General features: G+C 42.4%; 1 protein-coding gene across 8 annotated transcripts in view; it reads left to right on the top strand.

The window, feature by feature from the left end:
- OTUD7A (OTU deubiquitinase 7A) overlaps positions 1-20896 on the top strand; it is a 121772-nt gene that overhangs the window by 80215 nt on the left and 20661 nt on the right. For 2 of the 8 annotated variants that reach the window (XM_051770487.1, XM_051770484.1), the window contains exons 7-10: positions 6577-6837; positions 6922-6963; positions 9851-10069; positions 20157-20258. In XM_051770487.1, the coding sequence (XP_051626447.1) occupies positions 6577-6837; positions 6922-6963; positions 9851-10069; positions 20157-20258 (624 nt within the window). The other 6 variants (XM_051770492.1, XM_051770490.1, XM_051770486.1 and 3 more) reach the window with 5 other exon arrangements.

The raw sequence follows: 20896 nt of genomic DNA, 5'->3' as shown, positions 1-20896 counted from the left end.
GAGAGTGGCTCTCCAGGCAAGAAATGGAAGCAGTCAAGGAGACTGACCCCATGGAACAGGACAGAAATGCAGCCTCCTCAAAGAGCAGTGAATATAAGCAGAATTCAAAGAAAAGCATATCATTAATAGAGAGGGAGAGAGAAATCCACAGTACACTCATGTGATTGAGTGTGCAAAACAACTCCCCAAAAATAGTCCCTTATTCTCCTCTCCCTCAGACTGTTCCTTTTTTAGTTCTCTTGTGGAAGGCTTGGCAAAGGGAAGAGGAAGCTGAGCTGCTCCCAATGTCTCGTTAGACAGAGATCAAAACTGGCATTTCCAGCTGCCTATTCAGTTTTAAGTGACTTTGCATTCTAGCAGAATGCTAGAATGGCATTGCTGTATTATTTTCCTGTGAGAACATGGACTAAAATTAAATCTTGGTTTAAAACCTATGGTCTAATTCTGTCCCAGTTTTACAGATGAGTTTTTCAGAAGGAATAAAGCTGGTCTTCTTACCTTGTGCCTGTTAGTATTTGTAAATCTCCTTCATGCCAAATAGGAAGAAGGGACTGCATTTAAACTGAATTTGTGGATTGCTTTATTAGCAGTTGGTTTGTAAAAACAGACTTCTTTGCATTAGCCCAGGGTATTTCTGTGTTGCCTTCAAACTGCACTTACAGGTTCATTTCACAGATAATGTCTTGATATTCAGTGCCTTCCTCAGGTCATTATTCTATACCTGAAAGTTGGCTTGTTGCCCTCTCAGTTGATGCTGTGCCATAATGGCTTTATTCCACTGGGTCAGTGGGTCCTGTTTCTCATTAGGCAGCATTTCTTGCCCCTCTTAAAACTTACTTTGTTGAAGTCCTGTATGTGTGTGTATATATATGTTGTTGCTGAAAGTTCCCCTTCATTGTTGTTCTTATTTATGTCTTTCCTAGTTCCACATCTCAAATTCCATCCTTTCTAGCATTTTGTTTATTGTTAAATCAAGAATTGCTGGTGACCTTTCAAATGTTCTTTTTAACATATTGGAGTAGGTGGATATTTGAAAGCTTAGTGGAGAGACTGTGTTATAGTCACATGCTTGCTTTTTCTACTAATGAATGATAAATGTCCTCTAGTTTTTTATTATATCTGATTTAAGAAGTGTAAGACAATAGATTTATTAACTGTTACAGCCCCACTAAGTGACACTGTTTGAGCCAAAGCAACACAAAGCAGAAAACCCAAAGGCTCAGTAATAGTGCTCTGGGGTTACGGTGTTGGAGGGTGAGGGAGGAGAGACCGACATTATTTACCTGGACTTGTGCAAAGCATTTGACACTGTCCCACATGTCACCCGTGTCTCTGAACTGGAGAGACGTGGATGTGATGGATGGGCCCCTCAGTGGATGAGGAATTGGCTGGATGGGCACACCCAGAGAGTTGTGGTCGATGGCTCAATATCCACGTGGAGATGGTGACAAGTGGTGTCCTCAGGGGTCAGGATTGGGACTGGTGCTGTTTGACATCTTTGTCAGGGCCATGGGCAGGGGGACTGGGGCACCCTCAGCACTGTGACACCGAGCTGTGCTGTGAGTGACACCCTGGAGGAAGGGATCCCACCCAGAGGGACCCAGATGAGCATGAGACATGGGATTGTGGGAACATCAAATTTAACAAGGCCAAGCTCAAAGTCCTGCACTTGGCTCCAGACAAGCCCAAGCACAAGAACAGGCTGGTAGAGAATGGAGTGAGAGCAACCCTGGAGAAGCAGTGGGGGTGTCGGTGCATGAGAAGGTGACATGACCCAGCCATGTGCCCCTGCAGCCCAGAATCCAGCTTGTCCTGGGTTGCAACACAAGGAACAGGGGCAGCAGGGCCAGGGAGGGGATTGTCCCCATCTAGTCTGCCCTTGTGAGACCTCACCTGGACTGCTGTGTCCAGCTTTGCTTCCTCAGCATAAGAAAAACATGGACCTGTCAGACCAAGTCCAGAGGAGGCCATAAAGGTGCTCAGAGGGCTGGAGCCCCTTTGCTATGAGAAATTTGGGCTGTTGGAGAAAAGAAGGCTCCAGGGAGACCTTAGAGCCCCTTCCAGTACCTAAAGGGGCTCCAAGAGATCTGGAGAGGGACTTTGGACAAGAGCCTGGTGTGAGAGAACAAGGGGAAATGACTTCAAACCAAAAGAGGGCAGGGTTAGGTTAGATATTAGGAAGGAATTCCTGGCTGGGAGGGTGGGGAGACCCTGGCACAGGTTGCCCAGAGAAGCTGTGGTTACCCCCTGGATCCCTGGAAGTGTCCAAGGCCAGGCTGGACAGGGCTTGGAGCAACCTGGGATAATGGAAGGTGACCCTGCCCATGGCAGGGGATGGAACAAGATGACCTTCCAGCCTAAACCATTCTATGAATCTATAATTTTATGAATGCTTCTAAGATGAGTCCTACTTTTGCTGTTCTTTAGCATTTATTTTATTAATGCTCTGCTAATCCAGTTTGGGCTGGTAAGACAAAAACGGATAAGTGGCTCCTTAGACCACATATTATTTTATCTAAGTCTTTGTTTTTTCTTCAGGCTGATAATGCCTTCTGTTGTTATTTAAGCAAGTATTATTTAGGACAGAAAATTTGCGGTGTAGTTGTGTTTATTTTTGAATTTCCCTTTCATGTAGGTGTCTGCTATCTCTGACAGTAAAACCTCAGTACCAACCCTCAACCATGGTGTTTCTTCCATTCTTTACTCAGCTGCACTACTTTTTGCTGGTTTCTTTTTCCTCCATACTAGAAAGACTTGGTTTTGAAGCAGAGACCTTCTAGTCCTGTTACATTTCCCACCTGCTGACTCACACAGCACATGGAGCTGTTCAGGAAACAATTGCTCAGTAAGAGTGTTCTTTCTGTTCCAGCATCCTGATCGTAATTTCACTACCTATGTTTCCTAACCAGCTTTGTGCTACTCCAGCTTTTTTGCTGACTGATTCTCTAACCATTAGAATGGTTCTGGAATGGTTCTCTGACCCTAACTGTAAATCCACTGTGTTGGTGCTGGTTTTGGAGCAATTGAATTGTTACTGACGTACAGTGGTACCAGTGACTTGCCATCTGATGTGATTGTATGTACTGAAATAACGTTGCTATGCCTCTGAAATACCTTTTAAAATACAACATGTCACAAACGAAGAGGTTGGCAGTCAGTGAACAGTAGGGTGCATCAGATAAGTAACAGTGGAAAAAAAGCCAGTGGACAACCTGAAAAAGTCTTGTGTTGGTTTTGTTTGTCAAATTGCAACAAAAAGTTTTACTTAATTTAATTGATGAAACTATGCAAGATAGTTACTTGTGCTTCAGCCTTGCAGTGGAGGGCATGTCAGTGCCCATGTCAGGTGTAACCTCTGGGGGGACAGGAAAAGTTGGCTCTTTCTGTTGGGGGTCCTGGCAGGAAGTGGCAGAGAAAATGAGAGATGTGACAGAGAAGGGAGGAGCAGGGTCTGGAGACCTCAGAGAAGAAAGTGGAGGAGACACACAAACAGAATTTAGGAGAAGACTTCCTCTGTTATCTGGAGACTCAGAGGGACTGTGTGCACCCTGCTGAAACCAGAGGGCTGATGAAACCTGCTGGGCAAGCAGCAAGGCTGGGAGGAGGAACCTACCCTGGAAGGTTTTGGGCAGGAGGATATGTTTGACTTCCACGTTATATGAATCTTTTTTTGTCATTTCTAACCCAGCATAACTCAGGGTTTTTTTCTTCTGTCAGAACTTAGTTTGTAATGTAATAAGATACAGCTTTAGAAATCCAAAAGTTCTGGTATGCAAAGTTTAAAGGAGGAGAGGTAAGCAGAGTTAGCTCTATTAATCTCCACAGTCACAAGCCCCACTAGTTTCTTCAGTAACTTCCAGCTGAAACCTTCTCACCTGCCCTGTCACACTGATGGAAATCCTTGCTCAAATCATCTGCTCTGGAAATCTCTGGATTTAAGGCTTTTCGCATGCAGAGTGCAGATGTATCCATAGTTATTGTCCTGTTTTCAAGCTTTGTTGCCATTTTGATTTGTGAAAACGTAAACAAAAATGAGAGACACAAAGGGGGCTTCTGTGTTTCCAGTACAGAGAGTAGCTGAAAACACTTCTGCTGGTCAGTTAGAGTGGCTGGCATTCAAAACCACTATTTCATGGAGGTGAAAGGGTGCTTAGTATGTTCTCTAATTTGGTTGAATGTTTTTCTTGCATTTCAATGCTTGGAGGCTCCAGCAAATTTGGGGAAAGTGAATCCAACAATGATTTCCTGTGTTGGTTCTGTGAAGTTTAAGGTTTTGGTGCTGAATTGGTGCTTTTGTTCAGAAGATGGGGTTAACTCTAGAGAGATGGAGAGATTTGAAAATAAAATATTTCTATTTAAGATACATTTAGATGAAGAAATTTTAATTTATGTATTGTTTCAGGTCTGTTTCAGAAGTTCAGTTGCTACAGTGTACCATGGAGTGTAACTCAAGAGTCACTGTGCAATTTAGTTTTAAATGCAACACACTGTGAGCCTGGTTTCTGAAGGCTGAATGTAATTTTGATGATAGAGGTTTTATATAAGATGATTGCATTTGGCTTAAAACTGAGGGCAGCGGGGTTTCTGTTAGTCTGCTGATTTTCTCCTTTCCTGTTCCATACATCAAAGCCCTGTCACACAGCTTCACTTACAGCACAGGCATTTTATTTAGCTTCAGAATTTAAACATGAAAAAATCTTGAGCAAGAGACCTGTAGGGAATGCCCTGACACAGGAGAAATGCTGGTTGTGTTGCATTGGTGTAGGTCTGTTATTCAAGCATCTGTACTGAATAAATCCAGGCTGCTGCTTGGGGTCACATAGTCCTGGACTTGTGGCATTGCTAATGCTCAGATAATACTGTTTTGTTTAAAGCTACATTTCCTAGCATTGTATTTATTGTCACTTTCACTTTTTTAAGAAAAATTTTACTTCATTGTTCTCATGATTAAGAAGAATTCAAAAATGTGTTTTTAAGTGCCTTCTAAAACTGGGACCAAAGGAAAGCAATCCCTACTCCAGACACTTATATGGAATCAGATCAGTCTTGGGAACACACTCATGATTCTTGGATGTTTGGGTTGTGCAATTTGATTGAGATGATAAGTATAGTTAGAGCAGAGCCCTGACTGCATTATAAGCCTTCAATCTACATGGGATTTGAAGTGAAAAAATGCTGGCAGTATCTCAAGTGCTTATTCCTGATCTCTGACAATTTTCACTGAATTTACATTTTGTCCTACAGACTTTCTAATAGGAGATTACAGATACCAGATATAACAGTTCTCTCACTGACATGGAGCTTTATAGGATGGACTGCTCAGGATGTGTAACATTCCTGCTCCATGATGCCAGTTCTCCTTTCACAATTTTGTTTAATACTTCAAAACCTAAGATAGTTTAGCTCAACCTTGTAGGTAACAGCTGTTTATGTTATTTTTTTCCTTCTTCAGTTAGGTTTTTGTTCTTCACAGATATGGCTGTAACAGTTGAAGAATTTTCTTTTATCTGTTTAAAACTGCTTTGTACTATATTTAGCTTATCTCCTTTGCGTAAGCACATAAGTTATCTTTAACTCAGGTAATGAATGTAGCCTCTTAAAATACCTAAAATGACAACCTACTCTGGTGTAATAAATCATGTGTTAGTCAGAATCAGGTTACCTTTGAAAAAGCACCTGTGGAATGCTGTGAAAGTCTCATATAGTTTGTAGGGTCTCTTCTCTTGTTATTAAATATTTTCAATTTTCCAATTAGAAACAAGTACCTGGAGAATGGTGAACATCTATGTACTTTAACTTAGCAGGATTGTTTTGAAAAGAGCGTGCAGACACCTCAGTATTTTTTATTTATGAGAGTGACAAATACCATTTCCCCCCCCATACTAAACAGACTTGTGTACCTCTGGATATTAGCCTGCATTCTGTGGCTGCTGGTCAGAGCAATATGCTGAGGGGGAAGCTGGGGAGTAAATCTTTTGGAGGATTCTGTGTTGGCAGGTTCCATGAGCAGCTCACACAGACATGGAACCACTGCCTGAGTCCTCTCACTGCATGTTTTGTTACTGAGCACTGTCCTACATTACCTGCTTCCTAAAAGGCTTTTAAAGCCTCTGAGGGAGCAAGTTCTGATATATGAGACAAAGGGACCTGAAGTATTTTGCATTTGCATTCTGCTGTTCTGTGAATACAAAGATAAGGAAGTTTCTCACTCTTTTGGGCTATAAGACTATCACTCATGTCTGCCCATCATTGCTCCAAATTATTATTTATTATTAATACAACGGCACAGATGGGAATGATTCTCTCTCTCAGTGGGATTTAGTGTTCATCTTAAATTGCTACTTTTGAGCAATTTAAATTGCATTTGATCAGAACCTGAGTGAGGCAAGTCCTGGCCTTGATCGCCTTGTGTGATAAAGGGTCATAGATTTTGGATTTGCGGATGAGAGGAGAGCAGTGATACCTTTTACCCAAGTCAGCAGGCCTGGCACTGCTCCCACAGCACTGTGGTGGGGCGGGCGGGTGCATCCGCTGCCCGTCCAGCCCTGACCACGCTGTTCTTTTGCTGTTTTGCAGGCAAGAACTGGGACCTGACGGCGGCTCTGAGTGACTATGAGCAGCTCCGGCAGGGCCACACGGCCAACCTGCCCCGGGCCTTCAACGAGGGCAGGCCCTGCCGGCAGGAGCCCGAGAGCCCGGCCCCGCTGCCCCGGGAGCGGCCCTGCCTGCACAGGCAGGATGACATGGCCCAAGGTGAGCAGCCCTGCCTGCACAGGCAGGATGACATGGCCCAAGGTGAGCGGCCCTGCCTGCACAGGCAGGATGACATGGCCCAAGGTGAGCGGCCCTGCCTGCACAGGCAGGATGGCATGGCCCAAGGTGAGCGGCCCTGCCTGCACAGGCAGGATGACATGGCCCAAGGTGAGCGGCCCTGCCTGCACAGGCAGGATGACATGGCCCAAGGTGAGCGGCCCTGCCTGCACAGGCAGGATGACATGGCCCAAGGTGAGCTCTGCTCCAAGCTCTCCGGGACCAGCACGTTTAGGGCTCTTTGTGTTTGTCTGCAGAGAGCAAGGAACTCCCCCGTCACCATGAACTGTATCACTGTCCCAGGGTTCAGGAGCTGCTCTGCACCCCCTTTGTCATGTTCTGGTGGCTGTGAGCTTGGTCTCCATTCTGCAAGTTATTATTTTAATGTGTGGTTAAAGTACAAAATATGGTACTTATAAAAGGAATGAATTAAAGAGTGTCACAGACCACTATTGTATGTAGTTTTCTATGCTTATTGAAACAGAAAAAGGTTTAAAAAGCCTGTATTTCACTCTTTGCATTCTTACAGTATGTGAATAGGGTGCATGAAATGTGTGAATAACTTTCAGCTTTAAAATTTCACTCTTTTTCAGTTGCACAGAAATAAGGACTGCCTCTTATCCCCTGCTGAATAGAAATCGAAACCTTAAGAAAATGTAGCAGTTAATTTCCAGTACAGGATGATAAGCAGTAGAATTTGCTTTTTTGTTTGCAGACCTTTTATGGGTTTAATTTCATCTCTCTCACCCTCTCAGACTGTTGGATTGCATTTTTAATTTATCAAGGAACTGTAGTTTGCACTAAAATAAATCTACAGGTCTGACAGCTTGTCATGTAGGGAGGTAATAGCACTGGCCTGGGGATGGCTTCTATGCAGTCATTAAAAGGAACAGAAGGTTTTCCCTTCTCCTGCTGGTTCTTCCCCCCTATTAAACAGGAAATAGCACCAGTATTTAGGAGTTTCAGTAAAGCTTTTTTCAAACTGCTAACCTCCCTGGGAAGAAAAGGAGCTGTAGGGCTTTTTATGACTCCTTAAAAGCACTGAGCACAAAAAGGGAGGAGGAGCAGCATGCTGTAGTGGATAAAACTGTGTCCCCTCATCCTCAGTGGGATATAGTTTACACTGAAATGCCCATTTGGTGTTTAGGGGGTGCAGCAGGGGATGTGGGGCACGTCTGGCTTTAGATGCCTGGACTGACATAACTTGGCTGCCAGCCCAGTAACTGAGGACTTGATGGGCAGAGAGCCACCTCTACCATGTGGGACCAGAGGGAGGAGCAGAGAAGGGAAAGGTCTTGTTATGGACCAAGGAGGGGAGGATGCAGCCAGCAGGTTGGGCTGGGAGGGGGTGAGAGTGGAGTGGTAGCAAGGGGATGTCAAAGGGACATGCTGGCCTGTAGTTCTGTTCCCCTCCTGAAGTGATTTAGCTGAGATTTACAGGGGGAAGAAAGAAATACAAAGGTAATCAAACTTTCTACCCTCTCCCCCAATTTAGGATAATTTAGGGAGTATAATTTAGCTCTCAAAACTAGAGAAACTTTGATCCACTGGAGAAACAAAAGTTCACAAACTCCAGGAAAGTAAATTTTAAATAACCATTAGCCAGTTTGAGATGTTTTTAAAACACTATTAGCTTAAGTTGTGTTTAACTAAGGTTATTTGTTGCCTTATTCTGAAGGTGTAGAAGGACAGGAACATATTTTAATGTAGCTTTGTGCATGTTTGAGAGGTAATTGCTAAAGGGTAGTTTATGGTAGTATTTATGAAGTAACCAAGGTGAAGTTTCACCAAATAATTTTTTACAAAAGCTTCCAGTATGATAAAGATTTCCAAGGAAAATCAGTGAAAATATTATCTAACTTAACATCATATAAATCCCACCAGGAAGCATCCTGCATATTCAAAAATGTAAGAAACTCCATAAACCTGGTGTCAGCTCACTAATAAATGCAGTAAAAAGCCCAGGAGACTTCCTAGTATTAATTTCAGCTGATGCCCATTGCAGAGGCTGCCCTGAGGGAGCAGAGCTCAGTGCAGCCCTGAGCTCAGGCTGGCTGAAGCACAGAAGGTGCCGTGGTCCTGTGGCCCTTCTTGGCTGCAGAGAGAAACTCGTCACTGGGTGTTGAACTCCTGAGAGCTCAGACGGGTAATGTTTGATGCCTGTCCTTTTTAAGCAGCTCCAAAACATTCATTTCAGCTTTCAAACATATGAACAGGAGTACAGGGCAGAGAATAAACCGAGGGTAAACAGCTCCATGAGTTCTGACTGAATGGTTTGAGCACCTGAAGAGGATGTGTTACCCCTTTGCTGCTGCCAGAACTGAGGCCATAGAGTGAAGTGCAATGATACAACAGCAGTGTTTTGTCCCTTTCTTAACACTGGCTTTGATGACCCTGGCTGTTCCTTTCACAGCATTTGTCCAGAGAAAAATTCAGTATAAGATATCAGTTGTTTTGATAAAACAAGGCATTCTTTTGTACCAGGCTTGTTATTTCCTAATTCTTTTTAACCTATGTATTATTTATATGGAACAGGATCTTAGAAAACGCATATCCATAAAAACTGAGTTTGTCTTAAATTCAGCATTATGATGTTAAAAGTGCTTTTGGGTAGATTGTTCTGACTATGGCACATTCACTAGGAAGTGATTGTAGAACGCTGGATTTTTTTATTCACAAGAAGTCAAATTAGGAGTTCAAAACATTAGTTCATTATCATATGTCTGCCACTAAATTTTTCTTCCAATGAATCTTCGGAAACTTAAGATACATCAAAAAATTTTATAGGAATACTTTTCCTTCATATCTTGTTACTTTTACAGCTTCTCCATTTTGCTAGAAGGAGAGACAAGTTCCTATGACTTGCTGTAGGGATCTGTAGTAGGAACTAAGCAATTTGTACAGTAGGGAAATAACCCAACAAAGGTAGCAAGCAACAAGTGGAATAAATTCCTCAGTGAAACGAATGTTCATTCCCCAGACTTGCTGTTTCCTGGCCTTCCATGCAGCGTTACAGGTGCAATATCTGTTTTCTCCACAGAAAAGCGCCTTTCCAGAGGTATTTCCCATGCCAGCTCAGCCATAGTGTCCCTCGCTCGATCCCATGTAGCAAACGACTGCAGCAATGAGCAGTTTCCTTTGGAGATGCCCATCTACACATTCCAACTGCCCGACCTCAGCGTGTACAGCGAGGACTTCAGGAGCTTCATCGAGCGCGACCTGATCGAGCAGGCGACCATGGTGGCCTTGGAGCAGGCAGGTGGGTGACATGGGGTGTCAGCAGTGGGTGAACACTCCATCTGTCAGCTGGGCAGCCTCACTTTTTGGTTGACAGTTCTAGTCATGCTTCATTTCTGGAGCTTGCACATGCTGCATGGGGAATAAATTCCAGAGAGCAAAAGCAAATACTGTGCTCTTTGCAAAACAACACATGTCCCAATCCTCTGTTTCTTTTAAAACATCATAGAGAAAGCTGTCAAATTCAGTTAATAAAACAAAGAAACTGAGAGAGGAAGGAAAGGAGGACTGATGTGGAAGTCATGAGAAGTACATGAATCTGGATGGTTAGAGAGGGTTGGTACTTCCAGTTCTCATGAGGAAATTACATTTCAATGACTGTCAAAGGAAATATCTTCAAGTTCTATTGCAGCTTGAGAGAAGAGTATTTAGATATGTATTTTATGTCTTAATTATTATTCTGTAATGAGAAATGACATAATTTTAAAGCAATACTTCGGTATTGCCATGGGAAAAAATGGGAAGAAAATTAATATTATCATTAATTCAGATTTATTAGTACTTTAAAGTTTTAAGCCAGTTTTAAAGGATATGGGGAAAGGTATTTAAAATTAGTATCTGTGCATTATCAAACATCAGGTGTATTAATGAACCATGAAATGAACACATCTGTGTGGAATGCCCAACTGGTGATCTAAAGGAGTTCTAAAACCAGATTTCATGGCTAATTGTGGGATATTGAATAGACAGTAGCTTTTTGTGTGTGTGTGAATTGCTATATAGATTGATCTGAGTGTTCATCCTCAAACCTTGGTGCCCAGTCACACTGTGTGAGCTCAGACTCATAAACTGCCCCTTGTCAGGGCACTGCATTGCAGTATTTAGGCAGGACTTTGCTAATCTAGTGTCACTTTGAATACTTACAATGTATTGTCATGTGCTCTTTTTTTGGCTTTGGTAACTGAAAAGCAAGACATAGACAATAGCATCAAACAGTAAGTGCTTAAGAAAAAAAAACAACAAACCCCAACAAAACTAGCAAACAACCAAAAAACCCCAGTGTTCAGAAGACCTTTTTCTGGGAGAAATGAAAGTATAAAATAAGGTAGAAATGCCACCAGGCAACTATGAAGTATGAAAACTGTCAGTCACCTATCTAGAAAACATATCTAGTTTCTCTGAGAGCCAGGAGGACTGGGAAAAACAGAATGGCTCTTCCTCTGACAGCTCTGCCAAACCCTCCCCATTCCACAGGGCTCTCAGAAGATCCCTTGCTACAGTACCATTTTTGAGCTACCTCCTTCAGTGGAATTACAGCCTTTAGATGTAGTATAAACTAGAGGATCACAGTGGCTTTCTGACCTTAAAATCAGAGAATATGTGAATTTAGAGCTGACAAACTAATTCACAGAGAGCTGGCTGGCTTTGAACTTGAAACAGGGCTGCAGAAACTACCAGATTTGCTGCCTCGTAGCATTCCTCTCTCAAATCTCTCTGAAAATTAGAATAAATCATTTATTCTTTTCTTCACATTAATTAGGGCAGTAGTAACTTGACTGACACTGGAAAAGTCCCTTCATCCCCAGAGCCACCAGGGATGTCTTAACCATTTGAAGTATTTGTGGTTTTGATCACAGGTATCTTTGTAGCCTACATAGACTTAGTTTAGTTTACTTGTATTTCATTCAAATAATCTAGAACTTCCTGGGAAACAGTTGCGCAGTTTAAGTTAAACAGATTAAACAATTTGCTTAAGAAAATCATGTAAGGTTTCATATAAACCGACCTTTTGTCTTTGTTTTAGATGTAAAGATATCAGTTTCCTTTTATTTCCTGCCTATTTTAGACATTGTTGTACAAAATGAAGAGAGTGAATTAATTGGAAAGTCACTTAACAGTAGACATTGTCTCCTACCAAGGGTTTGCCTGTGGTTTGGTCAGTGACATAAAAAGTGGAGAGAAGGTGCATTCCCTGCAAAGGGCCTAAAATCTCCTTCAAACCAACCCCAAGCCCATGAAGGACAGCAGGTTCTGGAGCTGAGGTTGGGGATGTTGTTGAAGGAAGAGGGGTGTGCTTGGTATAGCAGCGGGAATTTCAAGAGAAAAGAAAAAGAAAAGAAGCTGATTAAAGGAGGAGGGAATTTGTTGGGAACTAACAGCTTACTACTCCCAGAGTATAGTTTGGGAGAGCAGAATTATGACCAACAGACTGTCCCACATGTCTGGGTGTCTGTAAAAGCCTGTAAGGTTTTTATGTTTTCCTTTATGTGCTTAAGCTCTTGCTACCATTGCATCTCTAGGTGAAAGAATGTTCAGGTTACATCCTCTCTGTATAGAAACTCAGAGCAAAATTCCTGATTTACTGCAAAATTCTGCTTGAGATTATAAAGGAAAGGCTCAAATAAAGACAGTATGATTTACTCACTCCCCACTGCTGCAATGTACCCTCTACTCCTTACGTGACTGCTTTCCAAATATTCCTCTTAGAGGATAGAATTCACTACATTCATAAAAACATTTTGAGGTTTTGTCCAGCTTAGAAACTCAGCAGTTGATTATTGCCAGAACTGGAATGAGCTCAGGTTGTAAGTAATGGCAGACTGATCTCTGAGCTCTTGCAGTAATGGTGTGGAGTTTTGACAGAGAGTGTCTTGAGATACTGGTAGTATGAAATGATGTCTGTGTGAAAGGAGTTTTATAATTCTAAATATTATGCTGCAGCAAACTGATTTTCATTATAGACACGTGCTCCCCTGTGTGTTGTTAATGTGTGGGCTGACACAAAAGGGAGATATTATGAAAACTTCTGCTGTACTCATGAGTTTAAAAAACAGGCAGAAGAATGACTGGTCTAACATAGTGTTTTTAATTAAAAGAAAAAGCAATTCTATTGCAGTGCTGAAATAAAAATCAATACAAAAGTTAAAAGTACACTGTATGAACGTCCAAGAATTGCTTTCCTACACTTTTCTTTCTGTGCTTATGTTTGTGTTTTCTAAGAAGCATTTTATGCAGCTAGAAGCAATGTAAACAGCAATATGCAGTTAAGCCTGGGTTCCATGTCCTCAAAAACAATCCGTCACAATTATGGAAATGTTTGATTCCAAACCATTAAGAATCAAGCCTTGTTAAAGAAAAATGTGCATCTTCTAAGGTTGTAGAAACATTTTAGTATCCCAGAATTTTTAACAGATTTTCACACAGTACATGCAGGGTGCTGGGATAGCAACCATTGTAATTACAGGAGAGCTATATTAATTTCCTGATTTCTGTGTAATTCAGATCTGAGTGACAAACACTGTATCACAGAGCAGGATAAATGCTGGGATGTCATAGAAAACAGTCTGGCTCAGGTTATGAAAGAACTGATGAAGCAAAGCCGTAGCAGTGGATGTGCAGCTCCCTGAGCCCAGGGTCTGGTACCTGTAGCCCCCCAGGCCTGGGCATTGCCTTCTGTGCCCTCTCACTCCAGGGGTGTTGGTTTGCATTCCAGTCAGTAGCTGGGCACAGAGTCCGTGCTCCTTATGCACCGACTGAAAGAGAAGCTTTTATTTCATTGCTCACTTTTGCTCATTTCCACATGCACAGCTCAACATTTCGTTTCAAGGACACAAGTAGACATGAGTAGCCTTGCAGATGCCACTGCAAAGCTGACTTCATCAGCTAGGCTGAAGAGAGAGCTCCTGCAAGGAGGGCCTTTCTGAAGCACTGAAAATGTATTGGTGAATGCTTTATTTTAAAATGTCAGCAGACACTGAATGAGCATTATAAGCCCACATAGAAAATCTGTTCTTGTCATTTTCTTTGCATCAATATTTGCAAGTGCACACTTATTGTACAGACCTAAAACTAAGAATAAACAAAGCTGGTCAAGTCAGAAACATGGGAAGTGTAGAAGTGGCCCTGCTGACATGAGGATCTGAGGTTCCAGCACCTCTTGCTATCTGAGTGTTGTGAGTGGGCTGTGAACTCCTGTGCTGCCTCAGCTGGGCAGTCCTGTGCACACCCTGAGCTTCTTATGAGTTATTGCTGGTGGACTCCAGAGGGGACTCGGGGGCTGTTTGGGGTGAACGATTGCTTTTGAAAATTTTATGGGGTGTCCAGAATTAGACTTGCTTTGGAAACTAAAAATGTTATTTTGTGACTTGCTCCACTTGGGGGATGGATGAGAGGTGGATTTCTGGAAATCCCATGTACTGGAGAAACGACAGAAAGGCTGATGTCTTAGGGAGACTGAGCTTGTGTAAGCAAGGTGTCTCTTTAGACTCTACCACTGTTTATTTTTTTCAATTTAACTCTGCCACTATCGAACATGTTTCTAAATAAGCTTTTACCAATCTCAGGAAAATAATCAGCTAGCTTGGCTTTAGTATTTCCATAAAAAGAAAAAGTCACAGCATAAATATTGTTTATTAAATGCTCCAGATTCCACGTGGGAAAGCTCTCCAAAATGCCCAACCACAAGTAAAAGAAGAGCCATCCAAGGTCTCAGCTTTAGCCACACATTCAGCCAGTGCAGGAAGGCAGACCTTGAGTGCAGAGATGGAGGGGTTTCCCCAGTGCAGTGTCTGCTCTGTCAGAGAGCCTTTGAGGACTTGCCTAAGGCTGGTTTGCCTGGCTGTGTGAGAGAGGGCTGTTAATGGCACAGTGAATTGTGTTGAAAGACAATCACACTCAATCTGAGGTAGAACTCTACAAGCTGTGACATGATATTTCACACTTTTTCCCATCTGTAACCTTCTTTGGCTTTCTTTTAATTAATATTCCATTTTTTCTGTAAGAATTCTGACTTATTTTTGTTATGATAAATGCACAGTGGCGTTGGAGGCCATGGTTTGCTCACAGCTCTGCAGTGAAACTGTAACCAAATTCTGTCACATAAGCACTTGAGAGGGGTCTTGTCCTTTGTGGCATCTCCTTTTCCCCTGTCCAGAGAAAGTTATAGTAAGCTGCTGTTTGCTACGTCCTTGAAACTTTTTGGGAGTTAATTCTACAAGAAAACTCCCAAGTCTGTAAAGCCATTTCATTTATTAGCAGCTTAAACCAGAAAAAAAGAAAATATTGCTGGAGAATGTGAAGAGGGAGCAAAGGGTTTATGCAGAGTTTCTACAAAGGTTCTTTAAATCTCCTTTAAACTCATGTTTGGTTTGAATTTGGTTGACTGTACGAGTACCACCAACCATGTGCATGTTTGAGCAAGGAACACATTACAAATGGACCTTGGTAAACTGGAGGACAGTGCTGTATTTCTTCTTTATGGGATAGTCATAACGTAGAATAATTTCTGTGGCACATTTTTAACTTGTTGTCATGGTTTGAGATAGCCCCAAAATCCAATTCCCTAGCTCCATTCCCCCTCCCACATCTCAACCTAATGTGAGATGGGTTTTTCCAGACAAAACACACCAGACTCAAAGTGGGGGAAAGGGAATATATTACAATGACTGTACAAATAAATACCATATCACATTATACACTATCACAACTATCTCTACCATGACATATGTATTTACAATGATCAGATCTCTTCTCCCCTCCAAATAAAAGTCCAGGAGGGAAAGAAGGACAGATCCCTTCCAGTCCTTAAGCAGCAGCATCTTCTGAGGCAGCAGTCTGTCTGTCTTCTCCACATGCAGCAGCTGATAGCTGGCTTTCTGCCAGCACTCACGAGGGAGGTATTCAAGCCTCTCTCGGCCCCATCGCCTCCAACCGAGGGGTCTTCCGTGGGCTTCGTAACCCCAGACAAGGTCGTATCACCACGTCATATCACGAGGACACAGGGGGGTCTTCGTGACGGTCTGGTATCTCCAGGAGACTCAGCTCCTTGCAGGGCCTCTGTGCCCTGCCTTCAGGCTGCCACCGTGGCAGCAGTGCGAGGGGGGAGCCAAGGTCAACTCCCCCCGCATTCCTCTGGCCGTCCCGGTCCAGCCCAGGACGCTCTGAGTTTCTCAGCTCCTCTCTCTCTCCGGTGCTGCATGTCTAAAACTCTTCTCCTTAGTAGGAGTCCATCTCCCTCTTTTCTCAGAGGGATCTCAAAGGAGTTTTGGGGGGCTGGTACAGTCTTACCCCCAGAACTCTGTCTCTCAGGCTGCTGACTCTCTTTTTCCTGGCTCTCCTTCCAGGAGTCCTTTCTCTGGTGCTGCATGTCTCTGTTACTTCTCCGGTTCAGGTCCTTATCTATCCTGGCTCTCTGCCACCGTTTCTCTGGTCAATGCCGGCTGCTGCTCTGCTCCCATGGAGAAAACATCTCCCAGCATAACTACAGACACTTAGTCCAGTCTAACACTGTTCCATGTCTCTGCAGCCCCCCCCAGCCAGGGGCTGGGAGGGCCCAGAGGGCCCAAGGGGCTCAGAGCCCCTTCCTCGTGGCTCTACAACATGGCCACCTCTCCTCAACCACCAAAACTACAACTCATCTCTTCCGGTGAGCTTGTGGTATGTTGACATTTTTGCAGGAGCGCCCATTGGACAGAACTCCAAAACTTCCAGGGGTTTCCACCCCTTGGGGTCTACCACTTTTCTTAGCCTCTGGGGGAAAACAAAGTCCAAACCACTACACTTGTTTATACTGTCAGTGAATTTCTGTATAGAGCACATCTTGCTGAATGCTTTCTTACCTCGTACAGTGCCAGTGTATAAGGCTTCAAGGGGCTGATACTGAAAGCCAGGCCTGGCCCCTGTAAATACTTGAAATGTGTTCTCTGTTCTCTACTGCCTCTTTTTGAGCCATTCAGGTCTTAGAACCATCTAGAACCTTCCTGGGCAATTTTTGCTTGTAAGTCCTGCTGCAAAAAACAACACACCTGTGGCTTGTAATACAACATGGAGGCTTATGAAAATAACACTTAAACATGTCTAGTGTCTATTAATAATACTACAACATTAACTTTCTCTGAGGCTCAGCTTCTCTGCACAGAATACAAAAGAAATACCTGGTATCAGAGTGATGAATTCTTGCTGGGCCCTGCAGATCAGGGAGCAGGGAGAGCCAGGAGATGCTTTGCATCATGCCAAGTTGGATACATGCTGTGTAGTGCAGCGTAGGATAATGTGAGAACACAGAAACAGCTGGCAGTCTTCAGCCATGAAGGATACTAGATTGTGTTAACATTTCCTTTGAGTTTGCACCTGAAGTCTTAAGTATTATGCAAATAAAGGGCAACATTGTGTGCTCGTGTCTACCCCTCTGATTGTATGTTGCCAGATCATAGACCTGGATGGGATTTTTAATCTTGATCTAAAATTAGACCTTGGTTTTGGCTGAGATAGAGTTAATTTTGGCTGAGATAGAGTTAATTTTCTTCCTAGTAACTGGTACAGCTCTGTGTTTTGCATTCAATATGAGAATAATGTTGGGAACATGCTGATGTTTCAGTTGTTGCTGAGCAGGACTTACACTGAGTCAAGGACTTTTCAGCTTCTCATGCTCTGCCAGGGAGGAGGCTGGGGGTGTACAAGGAGCTGGGAGGGGACACAGCAGGGAGAGTGGAGCCCAGATGGCCTAAGGAATATTCCAGAGCACATGGCACCATGCTGAGCATATAAACCATGGGGAAATCTGGCTGGGAGCTGCTCCTCAGGAACTGGCTGAACATCGGTTGCTTGGTGGTGACCAATTCTTTTTCATTTGCATTATGTGGGTTTTTTGGGGGTTATTTCTCTCTCCTATTTTTATTTTCTTTTTCTTTATTTATTATTATTGTTGCTGTTGTTGTTATTTAAAATTTATTTCAATTGTTTAACTGTTCTTACTTTAACCCATGAGTTTTGTCACTTTTACCCTTCCATTCTGTCCCCTGTCCCACCAGAGCAGGGAGTGAGTGGCTGGGGCTGATTAGTTGTCAGCTGGGGGCTAAACCATGACACCTGGCTAGGACTTTTAATCTTGATCTAACACTGAGATCAAATTTTAATGTACTAGAATATGACTACATTAAATCTCAAGAGTATTTTTGCTGTAAAATAGCATCAGTTTCTTTAAATTGTATTTTTTAAGATTCAATTAATTTTATGACAAAGTAAGAAGCAAGATGAAGTAGGAGACCAACAGAGGGAGGAAGAGTGAGAAATGGGTCTAGTTTGTCCATAAGTGTTGCATTATCAAAGCAGACAGAAAAAAGCCCGAGGAAGAACTGTTTCCAGTTTTCATTTAAGCTCCACTTTCCTGTTGTGTCCCTACAGGGATCAACTATAAGCACTAGATTTGAAAAATGAAAATGTACCACTTTTTTGTTATAATCCAATAATAAGCCCCTTTCTGCTAATTTTTTAGTAAGCCATAAGCTTTATTATGTTAACCAAGCCCACAAACATTTTTTGCATAATCTACTGGATGGAAGATCACTTTCACAGAAACCTTCCATTACTCAAAATGTTCATAAACAGCAGACTTTGACATTTATTACCAACAGCTGCTGGTTATTCTGCAAAGCAATGCCACTCATTATGGCCTTAAATGCTACCTAAGGTCTGTCTGGTTTTAGGTCTTCTAACTATGCTTTATGCAGCACCTTGCTATAACTTATTACTGAACATGATTCCACCAAAACATTCTGCAAAAAGCAGGTTGCAAGTTGTTATTTCAGATACAGGAGTTGCTAAAAATGATTACTCCTTATTTCCAAGGGCTGTCTAATAGTGCTTTAAATTAAGCTTCTTTAACGCATATTTAACTTAGAACTAAGTAAGCCTAGTCTGAGGTGTTGTTCATTTACAAACTAGCTGCTAAAATCATGAGGATTACCAAATGTGCTTAGTTGTTGATCTGCTCTGCATCTTTACAGTGTCGTACTCTCACCCCATACTGACTAACTGCAATTTAATTACATAGTTCTTAGTAGCCAGAACAAGTAACTGGGGTGAATATTAAATAGTTATATTATTTTTCCCATAACATGTGTTACCTGTTGTTACAAATGAACTTCAGTATAATTCTGTAATGAAGGCTTATTAATGGAGAGAAGTTTATTTGTCGTTTGAACTTCCTTCTGTTTGAGGGATTTAACCTTAAGTGCAAGACTGTATAAATATATAGCCACTATTTCCTCTCAGTTTGCAAGTCAAGAAATTGGAGGGGAAAATGTCTGCAAAAGAGGACAAACAAAGATGTGGAGTCACCACAGGCCGCCTATTGCATTATTCATTCAATTATTCACTTGTGCATTACCCACAGACCTGCCAAAAGTCTTGGGAAGTGTACCAGCTCTACTCATCACTGGTAATCAGCTGCTCTTCCTCATCCCCCCAGATGTTTTACAATCAGTCCCATTCTCTTGCTTTGTGTCAGAAATGCTCCGTGGCCATTTAACCCTCCCGTGTGTTCCCACATGGCAACCTGTGTGCCAGGAATGATGCCCTTCACTGTTGGCTTGGGCACTGATAGTCTCCAGGACTTATTTACTTCATCTTGGTACATCAAATATCCCTCCTCTCATCAGTCTTTCTCATAATCCATCTCAGGTTTGTCATCTGTAAAAGATGCTTCACATAGCAATGATGGATAAGTGGTTCTCTAAATATTCTCAAAGAGAAAAGCCATGTGCTATACTACACCTTGGGCTATGTGTTGGGCTCATTTTAATTCTCAGGTAGTGCAGCTGTTGGGTTTTAGTGGATCTAATAATGATTTACATTATGGTAAATGAGAGGAGAATCAGCTGTTGAAACAATAGGACTTTACTTAATAAACAGACCTTACAGTAAAATATCTTGATCGCCACATACATATTAATTTTGTATTTTGACAAAAAAAAATACTTTATTACTGTAATGTTATCTGTCATCTGTGTACGGGAGGCCAATGTCAATTATGTTTGGGAACTGGTAGCAAGACTTATAATGGTATTTAGGCAATAAACTCCCTGGAAATCCATCCCTGGATGCAGCATATGAGAAGAGAAATGCAATTTAATTAAAGATGCTCTCTTCTTTTCCAAATACATTTAGAGAATAGTTTATCTGCCTCTTGTTTCTAATCTTTTCAGTTTTCACTTCTGAGACTACATTTTAGCTTATTTGGCAGAGAGGATGTTCCTGAGGAGCCTTCCTGCACACAGCACGTGTCCTGCTCCCTCCCCTCTGCACCCCCTCAGCAGGTTCTCTCTTTTCAGGCCGACTCAACTGGTGGTCCACAGTGTGCACGAGCTGCAAACGCCTGCTGCCCCTGGCCACCACGGGGGATGGGAACTGCCTCCTGCACGCTGCCTCTCTGGGTAAGGGGGAGTCTGCACGTGAACCCTGCTGCCAAAAACGCTCACTGCTTCTCTCCATCCCCAGTGCAGGCTCAGGAACACGGGAGGTGCAAAGACCTGCGTTAAAAGTCTGGTTTGGAGCAATATATTCTTCAAATTCCACTGGAGTTTTGTTTCCCTCAAGCATGCCTAAAGCAGGGGAATAAAAGTTTTATTAGGTTATAAAAGAAGGATAACTGGAACAGTATTAAAAAACACATTTTCCTCATATTTTCCTGTTCCCAGCCTAACAGCTCTGGAACAGGCAAATTCCAGGTGCTTTTGCAGGATTGTCCTCATTGTGCACAAGGAATTGCAGTCATTCTCTTGATTTTGTTAAACAGTTCTTTTGCTGTCTTCAAGAATGCAATATCAAGCTATTATCTCTCTTAGTTCCTTGTAGAGTTTCAGCATTTGGGGTGAATTAAAGTAATTTCCAATTGATTAATTAATTGTTAATACAAGATCTTTGAAGCTTGTCTGCAAATCAGTAGAAACCTGTGAAGCTGAAAATCTTTGATATGCTTTCTCTATCCTAACCTATTATGAGGAAACTTATTTTTTGTTGCAGTTGCTAAAATCTTCCACCAGCAGAACTCTAAGAGGTGACTTTTTAAAAG

Source organism: Manacus candei, unplaced genomic scaffold (genome assembly GCF_025592945.1).
Source record: "Manacus candei isolate 608988 ecotype Guabito, Panama unplaced genomic scaffold, ASM2559294v1 h1tg000119l, whole genome shotgun sequence".
NCBI classification, from domain to species: domain Eukaryota; kingdom Metazoa; phylum Chordata; class Aves; order Passeriformes; family Pipridae; genus Manacus; species Manacus candei.
This window is presented reverse-complemented; position numbering and strand designations above follow the sequence as displayed.